The sequence below is a fragment of the Petromyzon marinus genome, chromosome 61 (assembly GCF_048934315.1).
Source record: "Petromyzon marinus isolate PM22_M1 ecotype Great Lakes invasive population chromosome 61, UKy_Petmar_22M1.pri1.0, whole genome shotgun sequence".
Classification (NCBI taxonomy): domain Eukaryota; kingdom Metazoa; phylum Chordata; class Hyperoartia; order Petromyzontiformes; family Petromyzontidae; genus Petromyzon; species Petromyzon marinus.
In genome coordinates this window covers 3293419-3314920 of record NC_133727.1, presented here as the reverse complement: position 1 = coordinate 3314920, position 21502 = coordinate 3293419, and the positions used below count along the sequence as shown (strand labels likewise).

General features: G+C 52.1%; 1 protein-coding gene across 1 annotated transcript in view; it reads left to right on the top strand.

Moving 5' to 3' along the window:
- The window catches only part of LOC116955747 (uncharacterized), a 92503-nt gene that overhangs the window by 36162 nt on the left and 34839 nt on the right, over positions 1–21502 (top strand). The window contains exons 4-6 of the mRNA XM_032977027.2: positions 1867–2085; positions 15117–15281; positions 16296–16489. Of these exons, the coding sequence (XP_032832918.2) occupies positions 1867–2085; positions 15117–15281; positions 16296–16489 (578 nt within the window). The remainder of the gene's footprint in view (positions 1–1866; positions 2086–15116; positions 15282–16295; positions 16490–21502) is intronic.

Below are 21502 nucleotides of genomic sequence, written 5' to 3'. Positions count from 1 at the left end.
CCATCATCACCATCATCACCATCATCATCATCACCACCATCATCACCATCATCACCACCATCATCATTATTACCATCATCATCACCATCATCACCACCATCATCATCATCACCATCATCACCACCATCATCATCATCACCATCATCATCACCACCATCATCACCATCATCATCACCACCACCATCATCATCACTATCATCATCACCATCATCACCACCATCATCATCACCATCATCACCATCATTATCATCACCACCACCATCATCATCACCATCATCATCACCATCATCATCATCATCACCATCATCACCATCATCACCACCATCATCATCATCACCATCATCACCACCATCATCATCATCACCATCATCATCACCACCATCATCACCATCATCATCATCACCACCATCATCATCATCATCACCATCATCACCATTATCACCACCATCATCATCATCATCACCATCATCACCATTATCACCACCATCATCATCACCATCATCACCACCACCATCATCACCACCATCATCACCATCATCACCATCATCACCATCATCATCATCACCACCACCATCATCATCACCATCATCATCATCACCATTATCACCACCATCATCATCACCATCACCATCATCACCATCATCACCACTATCATCATCATTACCATCATCATCACCATCATCACCACCATCATCATCATCACCACCATCATCATCATCACCATCATCACCACCATCATCATCACCATCATCATCACCACCATCATCACCATCATCATCACCACCACCATCATCATCACTATCATCACCATCATCACCACCATCATCATCACCATCATCACCATCATCACCATCATCATCACCACCACCATCATCATCATCACCATCATCATCATCACCATCATCACCATTATCACCACCATCATCATCACCATCACCATCATCACCATTATCACCACCATCATCATCACCATCATCACCACCACCATCATCACCACCATCATCATCACCATCATCACCATCATCACCATCATCATCATCACCACCACCATCATCATCACCATCATCACCATCATCACCACCATCATCATCATCATCACCATCATCATCATCACCATCATCACCACCATCATCATCATCACCATCATCACCATCATCATCATCACCACCATCATCACCATCATCATCACCACCATCATCACCATCATCATCATCACCACCACCATCATCATCACCATCATCACCACCATCATCATCACCATCATCACCATCATCACCATCATCACCATTATCACCACCATCATCATCACCATCATCACCATCACCACCATGATCACCACCATCATCACCACCATCATCACCATCATCACCATCACCACCATAATCACCACCATGATCACCATCATCATCACCATCATCACCATCACCACCATCATCACCATCACCACCATCACCACCATCATCACCATCATCACCATCATCACCACCATCATCATCACCATCATCACCACCATCATCACCACCATCATCATCATCACCATCATCACCATCAACACCATCATCACCATCACCACCATCACCACCATCATCACCATCATCACCATCATGTGAAATGTACAGCAGCGGGCAATTGACTCCGGACGCGCGACGGCGATTCTCAACGTGGAGAGAGAAATCTAAGGCGACCAATGAGTAACGGGGAGAGACAAAGGCGGCTGGGCGTGGTGCTGACCACTCCACCCCCCCCCCCTTTCGAAACAAAGGGACCGTGGCGGCTCAGCCCCGCTCGCTAACAGCACTTGTCCCCGACGGCTCCGTGAGATGGCTATCCGGGGGACCTTTGCCTGTGTCTCTATCTCTTGCCCAGGTCTGGGGTTGGTGGGGGCAGGGGGAAGCTGCGTGGGGGTGGGGGGAGGAGGACCCTCCCCTCCCCCCAACTTCCGAGACCCCCACAATGCCAAGCAGCTCAAGGCGGAGGCCGCCAACGGTCACCATGGCGACGGGACGCCTGGCGACGGTCACCGGGGCAATGGTCACCGGGGCAACGGCGACGATGGGGTTGGAGGTCGGCCCACAACCGCCGTGGGTGAGTACCATTTTATCCACCCAACTCCTGCACACTGCCTTGTGAAGGTCGACACTGTGGCAAACGGGGGGAGGGGTGGACGATACCACGCCCGGCCGACTTTGTCTCTCCAGCGGCGATGTTTACTATGCACCGCTACACCGGGTACTCGTTTTGAGGCTGAGTCGACCTAGGGGAGAGGCCCAGGACCGGTTCAGATGATCGTCACCGGTGGTGGTGGCCGTGAGCGGGAATCGAACTCGGGTCGCCGGGTTCGTAGCGCAGCGTAGCACTAACATTTGCACTCCCACTCACACAGCAATAACAACTAAGTGGTGGTGACATCACCGCGGTGCTTGTGCCAGGCTAGGTGCACGTTGAGGCCACGTGAAGTCGCGAACGCCCGCTGGCAGGACGTCACGGGGCAGACGCAGGTGCCACAGGTCGACTGACTGAGACGAGTGGCTGATGCACCAACTATGCCCCCTACTGTGCCAACTTGCTGTGCTTTAGCCACCCGGCGCTCCACTCGTTGTTGTGAGCGTCGCTCCTCTGCCTCCAACTGCCCAGTAGCATCCTTCACGAGCCTCCTCCACAGAGGCCGATCTTGACACCGCTGGTACCAGTCATCGGCAAGTCCACTCAGCTCCACGTCCTCCTGTACCACATCACTCCATCTCTTCTCTAGCCCGTGCCGCGCCCGTTTAGCCCCCTCGATCCGGCCGAACAAAAGCTGTTTCGGCATGCGGTGGCTGGGCATGCGGGCTACATGACCCAGCCAATGCAGCTTTTTCTGCTGGAGGAGCTCACCAATGCGACTTTGTCCAGATCTTTCAAGGATTTGTGAGCTCCTCACACAATCCAGCCTGGTTAAACTCAGAATGCATCGTAGGCAGGCCAGCATAAATGTTTCTAACCGGCGAAGATGTTCCATTAGGGGGGTCCACGTTTCACAAGCGTAGAGAAGGGAGGGAATGACTGGCCGAGAAGACCTGAAGCGTCATGCGAAGTGATAGACCAGGTAGCTTCCACACAGCGTTATGCAACTGATGAAAAGATAATTCCGCTCGACTGATTCGGAGTGAGACCTCTGCTGTTAAACCGGAGCCGGTCATGAGCACACTGCCAAGGTATGGGAAACTCTCCACTCTCTCCACAACTGCCCTATCACCGATTGGGAGTTGTGGGGTTGGAGTGTCCGATGGTACAAAATATCCAGGCCTGTGCTTAGTTTTGGTGGGGCTGATGGTAAGGCCCCATCTCTTAGTGGCAAGCTCCAGTCTCAGCAGCAGCGTCTCCAACTCCTCCTTTGAATGAGCAGCTATTACCAAATCATCGGCATACATAACGTGGTTGAGCAATAGGGAGCCATCCCTTGACCGCACCCGGGCATCGATCAGCCTCCCATTATATCTGTACCAAATGAAAATTCCTCCAATACAGCTATTGAAAGCTTCACGAACTACGTGGTCAAAATAGATGTTAAATAATGTTGGAGCCAGAGGACATCCCTGTCGCACTCCAAGGTGTACAGGGAATGGCTCTGACTCCTGGCCACGTAGTTTTACCCGGGCCCGCTCACCATCAAGAAGGTCCTTAATGAGCGTGAGCAGAGGGTCAGGTACTCCAAAAGCACGAAGAACGACCCAGAGCCCAGGCCTACTGATGGTATCATAGGCCTTGACCAGGTCAATAAAGCAGAGATGTAGGTCTTGTTGGAATTCCCTACACCTCTGCTGTAGCAGACGGACATAAAATATGGCATGTGTGCAGGACCGCCCTTTCCTGAAACCGCATTGGGGCTCCGCAAGCCTCTCCTCAGCGTGCCTAGCAAGGCGATGTTGAATAATCCTTGCCAGGACTTTTCCGGGCACACAGACACACGCACTTACACGAACAACATGGCCGCTCATCGGTTTAAATTTATTCCGAATTGCAACTGACGGCGATCGACACGTGGTCACTAGTCAGGCCAAACCGCGCGCAATGATGCACGCACGCTTACACCACCACAGCTAACACCATCACCGCCACCACCACCACTACCACCGCCACCACCACTACCACCACCGCCACCACCACTGCCACAGCTAACACCATCACCGCCACCACCACCACTACCACCGCCAACACCACTACTACCACCGCCACCACCACTACCACTGCCACCACCACCACCACAGCTAACACCATCACCTTCACCACCAGCATCACCGCCACCACCATCACCGTCACCACCGTCACCACCACCACCATCGTCACCACCGTCACCACCACCTTCACCATCACCACCACCAACACCACCATCACCACCACCAACACCACCTCCATCACCGTCACCACCACCACAACCATCACCACCATCATCACCGTCACCACCACCATCACTACCGTCACCACCACAACCACCATCACCACCACCATCACCACCACCGCTACCACCACCACCTTCACCACCGTCACCACCACCATCACTACCGACACCACCACCATCACTACCACCGTCACCACCACCATTACCATCACCACTGTCACCACCATCACCACCACCATCACCACCACCATTACCGTCACCACTGTCACCACCATCACCACCACCACCACTATCACCACCGTCACCACCACCATCACCACCACCATCACCACCGTCACTACCACCATCACCACCTCCATCACCACCGTCACCACCGTCACCACCATCATCACCAGCATAACCACGGTCACCACCACTGTCACCACCACTATCACCACCATCACCACCACCACCACGGTCACCACCACTGTCACCACCACCATCACCACCGTCACCACCACCATCACTACCGACACCACCACCATCACCACCACCGTCACCACCACCATTACCGTCACCACTGTCACCACCATCACCACCACCACCACTATCACCACCGTCACCATCACCACCACCATCACCACCGTCACTATCACCATCACCACCTCCATCACCACCGTCACCACCGTTACCACCATCACCACCACCACCACCACCACGGTCACCACCACTGTCACCACCACCATCACCACCGTCACCACCACCACCGCCGCAGTCTGACAGCAACAATATTCTCGGCATAAACGACCACAAGTTTGTAGTTTGTATCTCGATGTGATCTGGTTTGTAGTTTGTGCTGCTGCAGAGTGAACAATCTTTACTCCTGATGCCCACAAAACCCATTCAGGCGGCGACAATTGAACATAATATTTTACTCGAAACAAAACAACATTTCTGCGATAAAAATGTTTACCGTTCATATCATTGTTTTTTTTTTAAATGTCTGTAATCTAAACATTAAGTCCCCTGGATAAATCAAAGCGATGCAGTGATGATCACATTAGGGGCTGGGGGGGGGGATTTATGAGTATTTGTGTGAGTCTATGGGTCTCTGTGTGAGTCTATGTGTCTTTGTGTGAGTCTATGGGTCTCTGTGTGAGTCTATGGGTCTGTGTGTGAGTCTATGGGTCTTTGTGTGAGTCTATGGGTCTCTGTGTGAGTCTATGGGTCTCTGTGTGAGTCTATGGGTCTCTGTGTGAGTCTATGGGTCTTTGTGTGAGTCTATGGGTCTCTGTGTGAGTCTATGGGTCTCTGTGTGAGTCTATGGGTGTCTGTGTGAGTCTATGGGTTTATGTGTGAGTCTATGGGTCTCTGGGTGAGTCTATGGGTCTCTGTGTGAGTTTATGGGTATCTGTGTGAGTCTATGGGTCTCTGTGTGAGTCTATGGGTTTATGTGTGGGTCTATGGGTCTCTGTGTGAGTCTATGGGTCTCTGTGTGAGTCTATGGGTCTTTGTGTGAGTCTATGGGTCTCTGTGTGAGTCTATGGGTCTCTGTGTGAGTCTATGGGTCTCTGTGTGAGTCTATGGGTCTTTGTGTGAGTCTATGGGTCTCTGTGTGAGTCTATGGGTCTCTGTGTGAGTCTATGGGTCTCTGTGTGAGTCTATGGGTTTATGTGTGAGTCTATGTGTCTCTGGGTGAGTCTATGGGTCTCTGTGTGAGTTTATGGGTATCTGTGTGAGTCTATGGGTCTCTGTGTGAGTCTATGGGTTTATGTGTGGATCTATGGGTCTCTGTGTGAGTCTATGGGTCTCTGTGTGAGTCTATGGATCTTTGTGTGAGTCTATGGGTCTCTGTGTGAGTCTATGGGTCTCTGTGTGAGTCTATGGGTCTCTGTGTGAGTCTATGGGTTTATGTGTGAGTCTATGGGTCTCTGTGTGAGTTTATGGGTATCTGTGTGAGTCTATGGGTCTCTGTGTGAGTCTATGGGTTTATGTGTGGGTCTATGGCTCTCTGTGTGAGTCTATGGGTCTCCGTGTGAGTCTATGGGTCTCTGTGTGAGTCTATGGGTCTCTGTGTGAGTCTATGGGTCTCTGTGTGAGTCTATGGGTTTATGTGTGAGTCTATGGGTCTCTGGGTGAGTCTATGGGTCTCTGTGTGAGTTTATGGGTATCTGTGTGAGTCTATGGGTCTCTGTGTGAGTCTATGGGTTTATGTGTGGGTCTATGGCTCTCTGTGTGAGTCTGGGTCTCTGTGTGAGTCTATGGGTCTCTGTGTGAGTCTATTGGTCTCTGTGTGAGTCTATGGGTCTATGTGTGAGTCTATGGGTCTGGGGGACGTTCTTGACCATCTGGAACAGCTCCCACAACCTCCTAACCTCTGCGGCAGGTCACCTTTGACCTTGTGGGCCCTGCAGAGATGAAAGCGGCGGCCGAAACTAGCTGGTGAGGCCACAGGGATCGCGGTCGATTTGGTTTTTTTCTTATTATAAATATATGTAGAGGGTAATTTGACTACCTGCCACCCTCACACCCTCACCAAACATTAAATGCGAACACGTGGGGACATACAGAGGCCACCCAAAAGATCCCACACCGTGTGGCCTTGCACACGAGGGGGGTGTGGGTGGTTAGCATCCACGCACGGCCGCCTTTGTCTCCGCAGTTGCTTTATACGCATCGCAATCCAGGTACTCATTTAAGGCTGACGGGGCCTAGGGGGAGGCCCATGACTCACACTATCGTCAAGACACATAGAATCACACAGAGACTCATAGACTCACACAGAGACCCATAGAATCACACAGAGACTCATAGACTCACACAGAGACCCATAGAATCACACAGAGACTCATAGACTCACACAGAGACCCAGAGACTCACACAGACCCATAGACTCACACAGAGACTCATAGATTCACGCACAGACTCATAGACTCACATAGAGACCCACAGACTCGCACAAAAACCCATAGACTCACAGAGAGACTCATAGACTCACGCACAGACTCATAGACTCACACAGAGACTCATAGACTCTTGCACAGACTCATAGTCTCACACAGAGACTCATAGACTCACACAGAGACTCATAAACTCACACAGAGACTCATAGACTCACACAGAGACCCATAGACTCACACAGAGCCCCACAGACTCTCACAGAGACCCATAAACTCACACACAGACCCATAGACTCACACAGAGAGCCATAGACTCACACAGAGACCCAGAGACTCACACCGAGACCCATAGACTCGCACAGAGACCCAGAGACTCACACAGAGACCCATAGACTCACACAGACAGCCATAGACTCACACAGAGACCCATAGACTCACACAGAGACCCATAGACTCACACAGAGACCCATAGACTCACACAGAGAGCCATAGACTCACACAGAGACCCATAGACTCACACAGAGCCTCATAGTATCACGCACAGACTCATAGACTCACACAGAGACTCATAGACTCACACAGAGACCCATAGACTCACACAGAGACACATAGACTCACACAGATACCCATAGACTCATACAGAGACACATAGACTCACACCGAGACCCATAGACTCACACAGAGACCCATAGACTCACACAGAGACTCATAGACTCACACAGAGACCCATAGACTCACACAGAGACTCATAGACTCATACCGAGACCCATAGACTCACACGGAGACTCATAAACTCACAGAGTCCCAGAGACTCACACAGAGACACATAGACTCACACGGAGACTCATAGACTCACACAGAGACCCACTGCCTCACACAGAGACACATAGACTCAAACAGACTCATAGACCCACACAGAGACCCATAGACTCACACAGAGAGCCAAAGACTAACATTGAGTCCCAAACTCAACACGTAAAGACCATAGACTCACACCCATAGACTCATACAGAGACCCATAGACTCACACAGAGACCCATAGACTCACACAGAGACCCATAGACTCACACAGAGACCCATAGACTCACACAGAGACCCATAGACTCACACAGAGAGCCATAGACTCACACAGAGATCCATAGACTCACACAGAGACCCATAGACTCACACAGAGACCCATAGACTCATACAGAGACACATAGACTCACACCGAGACCCATAGACTCACACAGAGACCCATAGACTCACACAGAGACTCATAGACTCATACTGAGACCCATAGACTCACACGGAGACTCATAAACTCACAGAAAGACCCATAGACTCACACAGAGAGCCATAGACTCACACAGAGATCCATAGACTCACACAGAGACCCATAGACTCACACGGAGACTCATAGACTCACACAGAGAACCGTAGACTCACACAGAAACTCATAGATTCACACAGAGACCCACTGACTCACACAGAGACCCATAGACTCAAACAGACTCATAGACTCATACAGAGACCCATAGATTTACACGGAGACTCATAGACTCACGCAGAGGCCCAGAGACTCACAATTAGACCCATAGACTCACACAGATACCCATAGACTCACACAGAGAGCCACAGACTCACATTGAGTCCCAAACTCAGCAGATAAAGACCATAGAATCACACCCATAGACTCACACCCATAGACTCACACAGAGACCCATAGACTCACGCAGAGACCCAGAGTCTCACACGGAGAACCATAGACTCACACAGAGACCGATAGACTCATACAGAGACCCATAGACTCATACAGAGACCCATAGACTCACATAGAGACCCGTAGACTCATACAGAAACCCATAGACTCACACAGAGACACCCATAGACTCAGACTCACACAGAGACCCATAGACTCACACAGAGACCCATAGACTAACACAGAGACCCATAGACTCACACAGAGACCCATAGACTCACACAGAGACCCATAGACTCACACAGAGACCCATAGACTAACACAGAGACCCATAGACTCACACAGAGACCCATAGACTCACACAGAGACCAGCAGTAGCACCTATGAAGGCCGGCACAGCACATGAGGGGGTGGGTGGCCAGCACCACGCCCCGGCCGCCTTTGTCTCCCCAGCTGGTGATGTTTACTCCACACCGCAATCAGCTACTCATTTAGGGCCAAGTCGACCTAGGGGAGGCCCGGGACCGGTTCAGATGGTGGTTAATCGAACGACACGACACGCGCTCCGACACACACGACCGCAAATGCAAAGGTCCCCCGTGTAGGCTGCACGCTGCCGTCAGGGGCAAGTGCTGTTCGTAATACCCTTAAGACGAAAGTCACTCTTGCAAATGAGGCTAATCCTGCTCTAACCGGGTCACACAAAGCACACTTGACTCAAACAAACTCTGCTTTAGCTTATTATCACACTCACAAAAGGCAAAGCTCCCCCGTGTAGCCTACACAGAACTTATGGTCCAAGTGCTCTTGGCGAGTTGCAGCACCTATGAAGTCCGGCACGGCATACGAGGTGGGCGGATGTCCAACGCCGCGCCCGGCCGCCTTTGTCTTTCCAATGCCGATGTATTATACACACCACATGAGGCACTCATTTAAGCCTGAGCGGACCTAAGGGGAGGCCCAGGATTCGACCCATAGACTCGCACAGAGACTCGTAGACTTACACAGAGAAACATAGACTCACACAGAGACCCATAGACTCACACAGAGACCGATAGACTCGCACAGAGAGACATAGACTCACACAAAGACCCATAGACTCACACAGAGACCCACAGACTCACACAGAGACCCATAGACACGCACATAGACCCATAGATTTACACAGAGACCCATAGACTCAAACAGAGTCCCACAGACTCGCACAGAAACCCCTAGACTCACACAGAGACCCGTAGACTCACACAGACCCGTAGACTCACACAGAGACCCATAGACTCACACAGAGACCCATAGACTCACACAGAGACCCATAGACTCGCACAGAGACCCATAGACTCACACAGAGACCCACAGACTCGCACAGACTCACACAGACTCACATAGACACACAGAGACCCACAGACTCGCACAGAGACCCACAAACTCGCACAGAGACCCATAGACTCACACAGAGACCCACAGACTCGCACAGAGACCCATAGACTCGCACAGAGACCCACAGACTCGCACAGACTCACACAGACTCACATAGACACACAGAGACCCACAGACTCGCACAGAGACCCACAGACTCGCACAGAGACCCACAGACTCGCAAAGAGACCCACAGACTCACACAGAGACCCATAGACTCACACAGCAGAGACCCACAGACTCGCAAAGAGACCCATAGACTCGCACATAGACCCATAGACTCACACAGGCACACAGAGACCCACAGACTCACACAGGCACCCTATAATCTTGCGAGGCGCCGAAAATGACCTGGAGAGGGAGGCCTTCATCCAGCAGTGGATTCACCATGGCTGATGGTGATGGTTCTTGAAGATAGACGTACACGTCTGTGCAGTTAAACGGGGAAACACGGCCAGGGAGAAGTGCCAGGCGCGTCCTCTCATGGCAGAACAGATGGCCACTCCAGATGGTCCCAATATTAAGACGTAATTTTTCAAAAAATATATTGAAAGTACCGTGTTTGTGTTTTTTTTTATATTCCACCAGTCCAACGTGGCGCCAACTGTTTTAATGTCACCGGTGGGGCAAAGCGTGGGTTCGATCCCCGACCCTCACGGTACCTGCTGTATATTTGGAGTTTGCGTGTCTCTCCCCGTGGTGAGATGTTAACCACCTCGCCTGGTGTCCAGGAAGTCGTGGGTTCGATCCCGACCCTGACGATGCCTGCTGCTGTATATTTGGAGTTTGCGTGTCTCTCTCTCCCCGTGGTGAGATGTTAACCACCTCGCCTGGTGTCCAGGAAGTCGTGGGTTCGATCCCGACCCTGACGATGCCTGCTGCTGTATACTTGGAGTTTGCGTGTCTCTCTCTCCCCGTGGTGAGATGTTAACCACCTCGCCTGGTGTCCAGGAAGTCGTGGGTTCGATCCCGACCCTGACGATGCCTGCTGCTGTATATTTGGAGTTTGCGTGCCTCTCTCTCTGTGGTGAGATGTTAACTACCTCGCCTGGTCTACAGGAGGTCGTGGGTTCGATGCCTGCTGCTGCTGTATATTTGGAGTTTGCGTGTCTCTCTCCCTCTCCGTGGTGAGATGTTAACTACCTCGCCTGGTGTACAGGAAGTCGTGGGTTCGATCCCGACCCTGACGACGCCTGCTGTATATTTGGACTTTGCGTGTCTCTCTCTCCGTGGTGAGATGTTAACCACCTCGCCTGGTGTACAGGAGGTCGTGGGTTCCAACCCGACCCTGACACCTGCTGTATATTTGGAGTTTGCGTGTCTCTCTCTCCGTGGTGAGATGTTAACTACCTCGCCTGGTCTACAGGAGGTCGTGGGTTCGATGCCTGCTGCTGTATATTTGGAGTCTGCGTGTCTCTCTCTGTCTCTCTGGGTTTGTTCCTTCTCTCCTGAACATAAATAATCAACGTGCACGCGTCCAGAGCATTTCGGCAGCTGCTGTACAACGTGAACGTGACGACGACACGTGACCCATCACGTGTGATGGGTCACGTGTCGTCGGTTCTGACAAAAACGAGAGCTGCGTGCTAGTGCCAGTGCTGTGATTCCAGAACCGGTTCAGATCATTCAGTTGCCCGCACACACAAAGATCCCCCGTGTAGCCTTAACAGACTGTAGGGGCAAGTGCTGTTAGCGAGCACCTGTGAAGGCCGGAACGGCACACCAGGGAGTGGGTGGCCAGCACCACCACGCCCGGCCGCCTTTGTCTCCCCAGTGGCGATGTTTACTGCACACCGTACCAGGTACTCATTTGAGGCTGAGTCGACCTAGGGGAGGCCCAGGACCGGTTCAGATAATCGTCACCGGTGTTTTGCCGTGAGCGGGAATCGAACCCGGGTCGCCAGGTTCGTAGCGCAGCGTAGCGCTAACCGCTACACCACCGCTCCCCACACGCACACCCACACACAGACACCCACACACGCACAAACACACATACACTTCCACACAACAACAACCGCCATTCGACACTAAGTGGCGGTGACGTCACCACGACGCTTGTGCCAGGCCATGTGCACGCTTAGGCCACGTGAAGTGTCGAACGCCCGCTGGCAGGAGGTCACGGGGCAGACCCAGGTGCCACGGGTCGACTGACTGAGATGACTGGCTGATGCACCACCTGTACCCCCTACAGTGCCAACACACACACACATACCCCCCCACACACCCAGACACCCACACACACCCAGACACCCACACAACAACAACAACCGCCATTCGCCACTAAGTGGCGGTGACGTCACCACGACGCTTGTGCCAGGCTATGTGCACCCTGAGGCCACGTGAAGTGTCGAACGCCCGCTGGCAGGAGGTCACGGGGCAGACCCAGGTGCCACGGGTCGACTGACTCAGATGACTGGCTGATGCACCACCTGTGCCCCCTACTGTGCCAACCTGCTGTGCTTTAGCCACCCGGCGCTCCGCTCGTTGTTCTGAGCGTCGCTCCTCCGCCCTCCGTTGTTGTTGGAGGGCGACTACCTCTAACTGCCCAGTAGCATCCTTCACGAGCCTCCTCCACAGAGGCCGATCTTGACACCGCTGGTACCAGTCATTGGCAAGTCCACTCAGCTCCACGTCCTCCTGTACCACATCACTCCATCTCTTCGCTAGCCTGTGCCGCGCCCGCTTAGGCCCCTCAATCCGGCCAAACAAAAGCTGTTTCGGCATGCGGTGGCTGGGCATGCGGGCTACATGACCCAGCCATCGCAGCCTTGCCTGCCGGAGGAGCTCACCGATGGGACCCTGCCCAGATCTTTCAAGGATTTGTGAGCTCCTCACACAATCCAGTCTGGTTAAACCCAGGATGGATCGTAGGCAGGCCAGCCTAAATGTTTCTAACCGGCGAAGATGTTCCATTAGGGGGGTCCACGTTTCGCAAGCGTAAAGAAGGGAGGGAATGACCGTGGCCGAGAAGACCTGAAGCTTAGTGCGGAGCGACAGACCAAGTAGCTTCCACACAGCGTTACGCAACCAATGAAAAGATATTGCCGCTCGACTGATTCGGAGTGAGACCTCTGCTGTTAAACTGGAGTCAGTCATAAGCACACTGCCCAGGTATGGGAAACTCTCCACTCTCTCCACAACTGCCCCATCACCGATTGGGAGTTGTGGGGGTGGAGTGTCCGATGGTACAAAATACCCAGGCAGGTGCTTAGTTTTGGTGGGGCTGATGGTAAGGCCCCATCTCTTAGTGGCACGCTCCAGTCTCAGCAGCAGCGTCTCCACCCACACACACGCACCCCCCCACACACCCACACACACACCCATTCACACACACACACCCCCACACACACCCACACACACACACACCCCCACACACCCACACACACACCCCCACACACCCACACACACCGCTCTCTCTCTCTCTCCCCTTGACCGTGTCTCAATAATAATTAACAGCATTTGTGAATTTTCTCCGGACGCGAGTAGACGCGTTCCAGACAGTGGATTGCTTGGGCATGAACCCACCCCCACCCCAGTGGGCATGAGCCTCCCCTTCTCCCCCCCCCCCCCCGATGACGTCCCAACAACAACAACAACAGCAGCAGCTATTGTTATTAACAGCGCTCGTGAGTAAAATTCAGTCCCAATCAACGCGCGCGCAAAGGCAAAGACAAAAGTGCCCACCCCCCTCCCCTCCGTATAGCCTCAACAGACTTGTGCGGGGCAAGTGCTGTCAGCGAGCAGTAGCAATCCTATGAAGGCGCGCACTGTGGCACGCGATGAGGGGGAGTGGGTGGTGGGGGGTGGACAGCAACCACGCCCGGCCGCCTTTGTCTCCCCAGTGGCGACGCCCGGATAACCGTCACCGGTGCTGGCCGTGAGCGGGAATCGAACCCGGCTCGCCGGGTTGCGTCGCTCGGCGTAGCGTTGACCGCTGCCGGTGTCTGCTGTGGTTCTCAGTGTCCTCAGGTCTCGTCTCCTGGCCCCCGCGTCTCCGCGTCTGTCTGTCTCCACGTCTCTCCGTCTCTCCGTGTCCCCGTCTCTCCGTGTCCTCATGTCCCTGTCTCTCTGTGTCCCCGTCTCTCCGTCTCTCCGTGTCCCTGTCTCTCCGTGTCTCCGTCTATCCGTCTCTCCGTGTCCCTGTCTCTCCGTCTCTCTGTGTCCCCGTCTCTCCGTCTCTCCGTGTCCCCGTCTCTCCGTGTCTCCGTCTCTCCGTCTCTCCGTGTCCCCATGTCCCTGTCTCTCTGTGTCCCCGTCTCTCCGTCTCTCCGTCTCTCCGTGTCCCTGTCTCTCCGTGTCTCCGTGTCTCCGTCTCTCCGTCTCTCCGTGTCCCTGTCTCTCCGTCTCTCCGTGTCCCTGTCTCTCCGTGTCCCTGTCTCTCCGTCTCTCCGTGCCCCTGTCTCTCCGTGTCCCCGTGTCTCCGTCTCTCCGTGTCCCCGTGTCCCCGTCTCTCCGTGTCCCTGTCTCTCCGTCTCTCCGTCTCTCCGTGTCCCCGTCTCTCCGTGTCCCCGTGTCCACGCGTCTCTCCGTAATCACATCCGTGCGTCTACTCTCTACCCGTGTCTACGTCTCTCCGTGTCCTCCCCCATCTCCACGTGTCCCCGTGCCTCCTCCTCTCGTCCCCCGTCTCCTCGGTGTCCTCATCGCCCCGTGTCTCCATCTCTCCTTGTCTCCTTCTCTCCATGCCCGTGTCTCCACGTACTCCTCACCACGTACTCACCACGTGCTCACCACGTGCTCACCACGTGTCCCCCGACTCCAGGCTGCGTGGACATCTCCTGGCTCGGAGCGAGGCGGCGAACTCCGACCGCCATGGCCGCTCCGCTTTTTGACCCCGCGACCTCTGGGCCCGTGCACAGCGGGCCTCCGGGCATGGCCTCGGCGCGCCCTCTGTCTCAGGTCCAGGGCTCTCAGCTCTTCTCCAACGGTGAGGCCTTCGCATCGTCAGCACCCCGGTGGGCTACGTCCATAAATGACGTCACGCGATTTGGGACGATTTTTGACCCCCCCCCACTCACTCACACGACGTCACAAAAAGTCAGACCCCCCCCCCCTCAAATATGACGTCACAAAGCTCTGCCCTCCCCCCCCCACCCCGCGACCCAAAAAATAAAATTAGCTTCAAATCGCTTTAAACTATTGTCACATCGTAGTAGCGCGTATTTAATGTGGCGCTGCACTCTGATGCTGCAGGAGAAAAACATTTATCAAAAAGTCTATTTCATTAAGCAGAACGTGTTTGTCTATATTTATTTAAAGTTGCGCATTTTGATGTGACGTCACATTTCTCAAACATCCCGCCCCCCCTCCCTCGTCACACATCGTCACAAATGTCTGACCCCCCACCCCCCCCCCCCCCCCCCCAGGTGCGTGACGTCATTTATGGACTGCCCCCAACGGTTCGCCCGAGTGTCGTTTAACGCTTTTGGAAACCTGATTTAGATGTTTGGCTTGTTGTGCTATTAAAACCCATTCCCATTCCCGTTACGTACGTAGTAGTACGTCATCGTTTTTTCCTTACAATTCCGTTCTGATGACGTACGTGTACACGTGTGTACGTAGCAGCACGTCATCGTTTTTTTTCCCATTCCGTTCTGATGATGTGCATGTGTACGTGCGGATGTAACAGTACAGTTTTCAAAATATATTTCTAAAAAATTATATGTTAAGAAAATATATATTTTTTAATGAAAAAAATATTATTAAACAAATATATAAAAAAAAAGAATTAAAGATGAGATTTTAAACAATTATTAATAAAATATATATATTTTTTATTAATTTATAATGTTTTTAAAATATGAAAATATATTTAAAGAATGCAAAAAATCACATTTTCTAAATATATATATTTTTAAAAAAACTTGTTAAAAAAATATATGTAAAATAACGTAACAAAAAAATGCTCCTCCTCTGTCTCCCGCGTCTCTATGGCGACCAGGACTCGAGCACCTGAACGGAGCCTTGCCCTTCATGATGGTGCCTCACCACCTGCTGCCCGTGGGCCTGCAGCAGCAGCATCACCACCATCACCACGTCTCCATGGCAATGAGTCACATGACCCACCTGGGAATGGCCGCCGTGGCCCAGGCTCAGGCCCAAGCCCAGGCGCACACTGAAGGCTCCGGCGGCAAGGTTAGGCCTCAATGGACGAGGCCACCTCGTCATCAGCATCATCATAATCATAATCATCATCAGCAGCTGCAGGGTCATCAGTAGTAGCGGCAGCATCAGCAGCAGCATCACCAGCAGCATCATCATAATAATTAGTTACTAGTGTAGTGAGTTCAACTGAGTCATAGATGTACTCTTGGAGGCAACACATTTAACACCAACACACGGGGTAACTGCCCCTTAACAGAATAACAACTTATGGTGGTGACATCCAGGCTAACTACACTAGTTACCACGTGACTGGTGTAGTTAGCCAGGTGGTGACCACCAGGCTAGCTACAGTCACTACACTAGTTACTACACTAGTCACCAGGCTAGCTACACTAGTTACCACGTGACTGGTGTAGCTAGCCAGGTGGTGACATCCAGGCTAAATACACTAGTTACCACGTGACTGATGTAGCTAGCCAGGTGGTGACCACCAGGCTAACTACACTAGTTACCACGTGACTGGTGTAGTTAGCCAGGTGGTGACCACCAGGCTAGCTACACTAGTTACCACGTGACTGGTGTAGTTAGCCAGGTGGTGACCACCAGGCTAGCTACACTAGTTACCACGTGACTGGTGTAGTTAGCCAGGTGGTGACCACCAGGCTAACTACACTAGTCACTACACTAGTTACTACACTAGTCACCAGGCTAGCTACACTAGTTACCACGTGACTGGTGTAGTTAGCCAGGTGGTGACCACCAGGCTAACTACACTAGTCACTACACTAGTTACTACACTAGTCACCAGGCTAGCTACACTAGTTACCACGTGACTGGTGTAGCTAGCCAGGTGGTGACCACCAGGCTAACTACACTAGTTACCACGTGACTGGTGTAGTTAGCCAGGTGGTGACAACCAGGCTAACTACACTAGTTACCACGTGACTGGTGTAGTTAGCCAGATGGTAACCACCAGGCTAGCTACACTAGTCACTACACTAGTTACTACACTAGTCACCAGGCTAACTACACTAATTACAACGTGACTGGTGTAGCTAGCCAGGTGGTGACCACCAGGCTAACTACACTCGTCACTACACTAGTTACGACACTAGTCACCAGACTAACTACACTAGTTACCACGTGACTGGTGTAGTTAACCTAGTGTTGACCACAAGGCTAACTACACTAGTCACTACACTAGTTACTACACTAGTCACCAGACTAACTACTCAAGTTACCACGTGACTGGTGTAGTTAGCCAGGTGGTGACCACCAGGCTAGCTACACTAGTTACCACGTGACTGGTGTAGTTAGCCAGGTGGTGACCACCAGGCTAACTACACTAGTTACCACGTGACTGGTGTAGTTAGCCAGGTGGTGACCACCAGGCTAGCTACACTAGTTACCACGTGACTGGTGTAGTTAACCTAGTGTTGACCACAAGGCTAACTACACTAGTCACTACACTAGTTACTACACTAGTCACCAGGCTAGCTACACTAGTTACCACGTGGCTGGTGTAGTTAGCCAGGTGGTGACCACCAGGCTAGCTACACTAGTTACCACGTGACTGGTGTAGTTAACCTAGTGTTGACCACAAGGCTAACTACACTAGTCACTACACTAGTTACTACACTAGTCACCAGACTAGCTACACTAGTTACCACATGACTGGTGTAGTTAGCCAGGTGGTGACCACCAGGCTAGCTACACTAGTTACCACGTGACTGGTGTAGTTAACCTAGTGTTGACCACAAGGCTAACTACACTAGTCACTACACTAGTTACTACACTAGTCACCAGGCTAACTACACTAGTTACCATGTGACTGGTGTAGCTAGCCAGGTGGTGACCACCAGGCTAACTATACTCGTCACTACACTAGTTACGACACTAGTCACCAGACTAACTACACTAGTTACCACGTGACTGGTGTAGTTAACCTAGTGTTGACCACCAGGCTAGCTACACTAGTCACTACACTAGTTACTACACTAGTCACCAGGCTAACTACACTAGTTATCACGTGACTGGTGTAGGTAGCCAGGTGGTGACCACCAGGCTAGCTACACTAGTTACCACGTGACTGGTGTAGTTAGCCAGGTGGTGACCACCAGGCTAACTACACTAGTTACGACACTAGTTACTACACTAGTCACCAGGTTAGCTATACTAGTTACCACGTGACTGGTGTAGTTAGCCAGGTGGTGACCACCAGGCTAGCTACACTAGTTACCACGTGACTGCTGTAGTTAACCTAGTGTTGACCACAAGGCTAACTACACTAGTCACTACACTAGTTACTACACTAGTCACCAGACTAGCTACACTAGTTACCACGTGACTGGTGTAGTTAGACAGGTGGTGACCACCAGGCTAACTACACTAGTTACCACGTGACTGGTACAGCTAGCCAGGTGGTGACCACCAGGCTAACTACACTAGTTACCACGTGACTGGTGTAGTTAGCCTGGTGGTGACCACCAGGCTAGTTACACTAGTTACCACGTGACTGGTGTAGTTAGCCAGGTGGTGACCACCAGGCTAGCTACACTAGTTACCACGTGACTGGTGTAGTTAACCTAGTGTTGACCACAAGGCTAACTACACTAGTCACTACACTAGTTACTACACTGGTCACCAGGCTAACTACACTAGTTACCATGTGACTGGTGTAGCTAGCCAGGTGGTGACCACCAGGCTAACTACACTCGTCACTACACTAGTTACTACACTAGTCACCAGACTAGCTACACTAGTTACCACATGACTGGTGTAGTTAGCCTGGTGGTGACCACAAGGCTAACTACACTAGTCACTACACTAGTTACTACATTAGTCACCAGGCTAGCTACACTAGTTACCAGGTGACGGGTGTAGTTAGCCAGGTGGTGACCACCAGGCTAGCTACACTAGTTACCACGTGACTGGTGTAGTTAGCCAGGTGGTGACCACCAGGCTAGCTACACTAGTTACCACGTGACTGATGTAGTTAACCAGGTGGTGACCACCAGGCTAGCTACACTAGTTACCACATGACTGGTGTAGTTAAGCTAGTGTTGACCACAAGGCTAACTACACTAGTCACTACACTAGTTACTACACTAGTCACCAGACTAGCTACACTAGCTACCACGTGACTGGTGTAGTTAGACAGGTGGTAACCACCAGGCTAGCTACACTAGTTACCACGTGACTGGTGTAGTTAACTAGGTGGTGACCACAAGGCTAACTACACTAGTCACTACACTAGTTACTACACTAGTCACCAGACTAGCTACACTAGTTACCACGTGACTGGTGTAGTTAGACAGGTGGTGACCACCAGGCTAGCTACACTAGTTACCACGTGACTGGTGTAGTTAACCTAGTGTTGACCACAAGGCTAACTACACTAGTAACTACACTAGTTACTACACTAGTCACCAGACTAGCTACACTAGTTACCACGTGACTGGTGTAGTTAGACAGGTGGTGACCACCAGGCTAACTACACTAGTCACTACACTAGTTACTACACTAGTCACCAGGCTAACTACACGAGTTACCACGTGACTGGTGTAGTTAGCCAGGTGGTGACCACCAGGCTAACTACACTCGTCACTACACTAGTTACTACACTAGTCACCAGGCTAACTACACGAGTTACCACGTGACTGGTGTAGTTAGCCAGGTGGTGACCACCAGGCTAGCTACACTAGTTACCACGTGACTGGTGTAGTTAACCTAGTGTTGACCACAAGGCTAACTACACTAGTCACTACACTAGTTACTACACTAGTGACCAGGCTAACTACACTAGTCACTACACTAGTTACTACACTAGTCACCAGGCTAACTACACTAGCTACTACACTAGCTACTATACTAGTTACTACACTAGTTACTACACTAGCTACTACACTACTAACTACACTAGCTACTACACTAGCTACTATACTAGCTACTACACTAGTTACTACACTAGTAACTACACTAGTTTACTACACTAGTCACCAGGCTAATTACACTAGCTACAACGTAACTAGCTACTACGGACCGGGACCACAGCTCGGGTTCCAGGTCCACGTGTTGGAGACTCGTTGAACGTAGAACTTTGACGAAATGTTGCTTCAGAATGAACAACAACAACAGCGGTCCCTCTGGGGGACCCGGCTTAGATCCTCTGCGGCGTGGCCGGCTCCGCCCTTGGCCACGCCCACCTTCCAGAATCCTCGGGCAGCAGGATCTGAACCCCGACCACGTGACCACCCCTAGCCACCGCTCGGGGCCCCTTTGTAGACTTAACCGGTGACGTGTCCTCCCGGGTCAACCAGAGTGCCGTGGCCTTTAGTAACCTCGTCCCTACGGCCGGCACTCCCGCACCCTGTCCTGTAGGGGCTGGCACTGCACGCCGAGCGTGGTGCAATCCAGCGCTATCAATCAGCGGTCACCGTGCCCCTCTAGGGCCCGCCACTACACCCACGCCACTCTCGTGGTTATCCGCGATGTTGTTACACCGCACGGCGTGCCCCTCTAGGGCCCGGCACTACACAGTAACATCCCGCGGTGTCACTGCACTAGTATAGTGTCGCGTGCCGTGTAGTGTATAGTGCGGTGTACTACTTCGGCCCGCCGCTGTGTTGGAGAGTAAATCCACAACGTTTACGATCTGAGTAGTACGGCGTTTCGCTGCTAATCGCATCGACCAGCATCATGGGGCGATTTGCCAGAATGGCGAAGGCAATCCACCTGCTTCCACTCTTAAATAGAGCAGCATCAGGACGACGTCATCACTGAAGCCATCACGTGCAGAGATCATCGTAATTATGGATAATTACGATGATGATGATGATGACGGCGGTGACGATCACGCCGATGATGCCGATGATGGCACCGTGCTATGGTGTTCGGTGCTGCCGGGGGACCGGTAGCGGTCGGCGCTACGCTGCAGCTACGAACCCGGCGACCCGGGTTCGATTCTCGCTCACGGCATCTGAACCGGTCATGGGCCTCCCCTAGGTCGACTCAGCCTCAAAATGAGTACGTTGGCGCGATGTG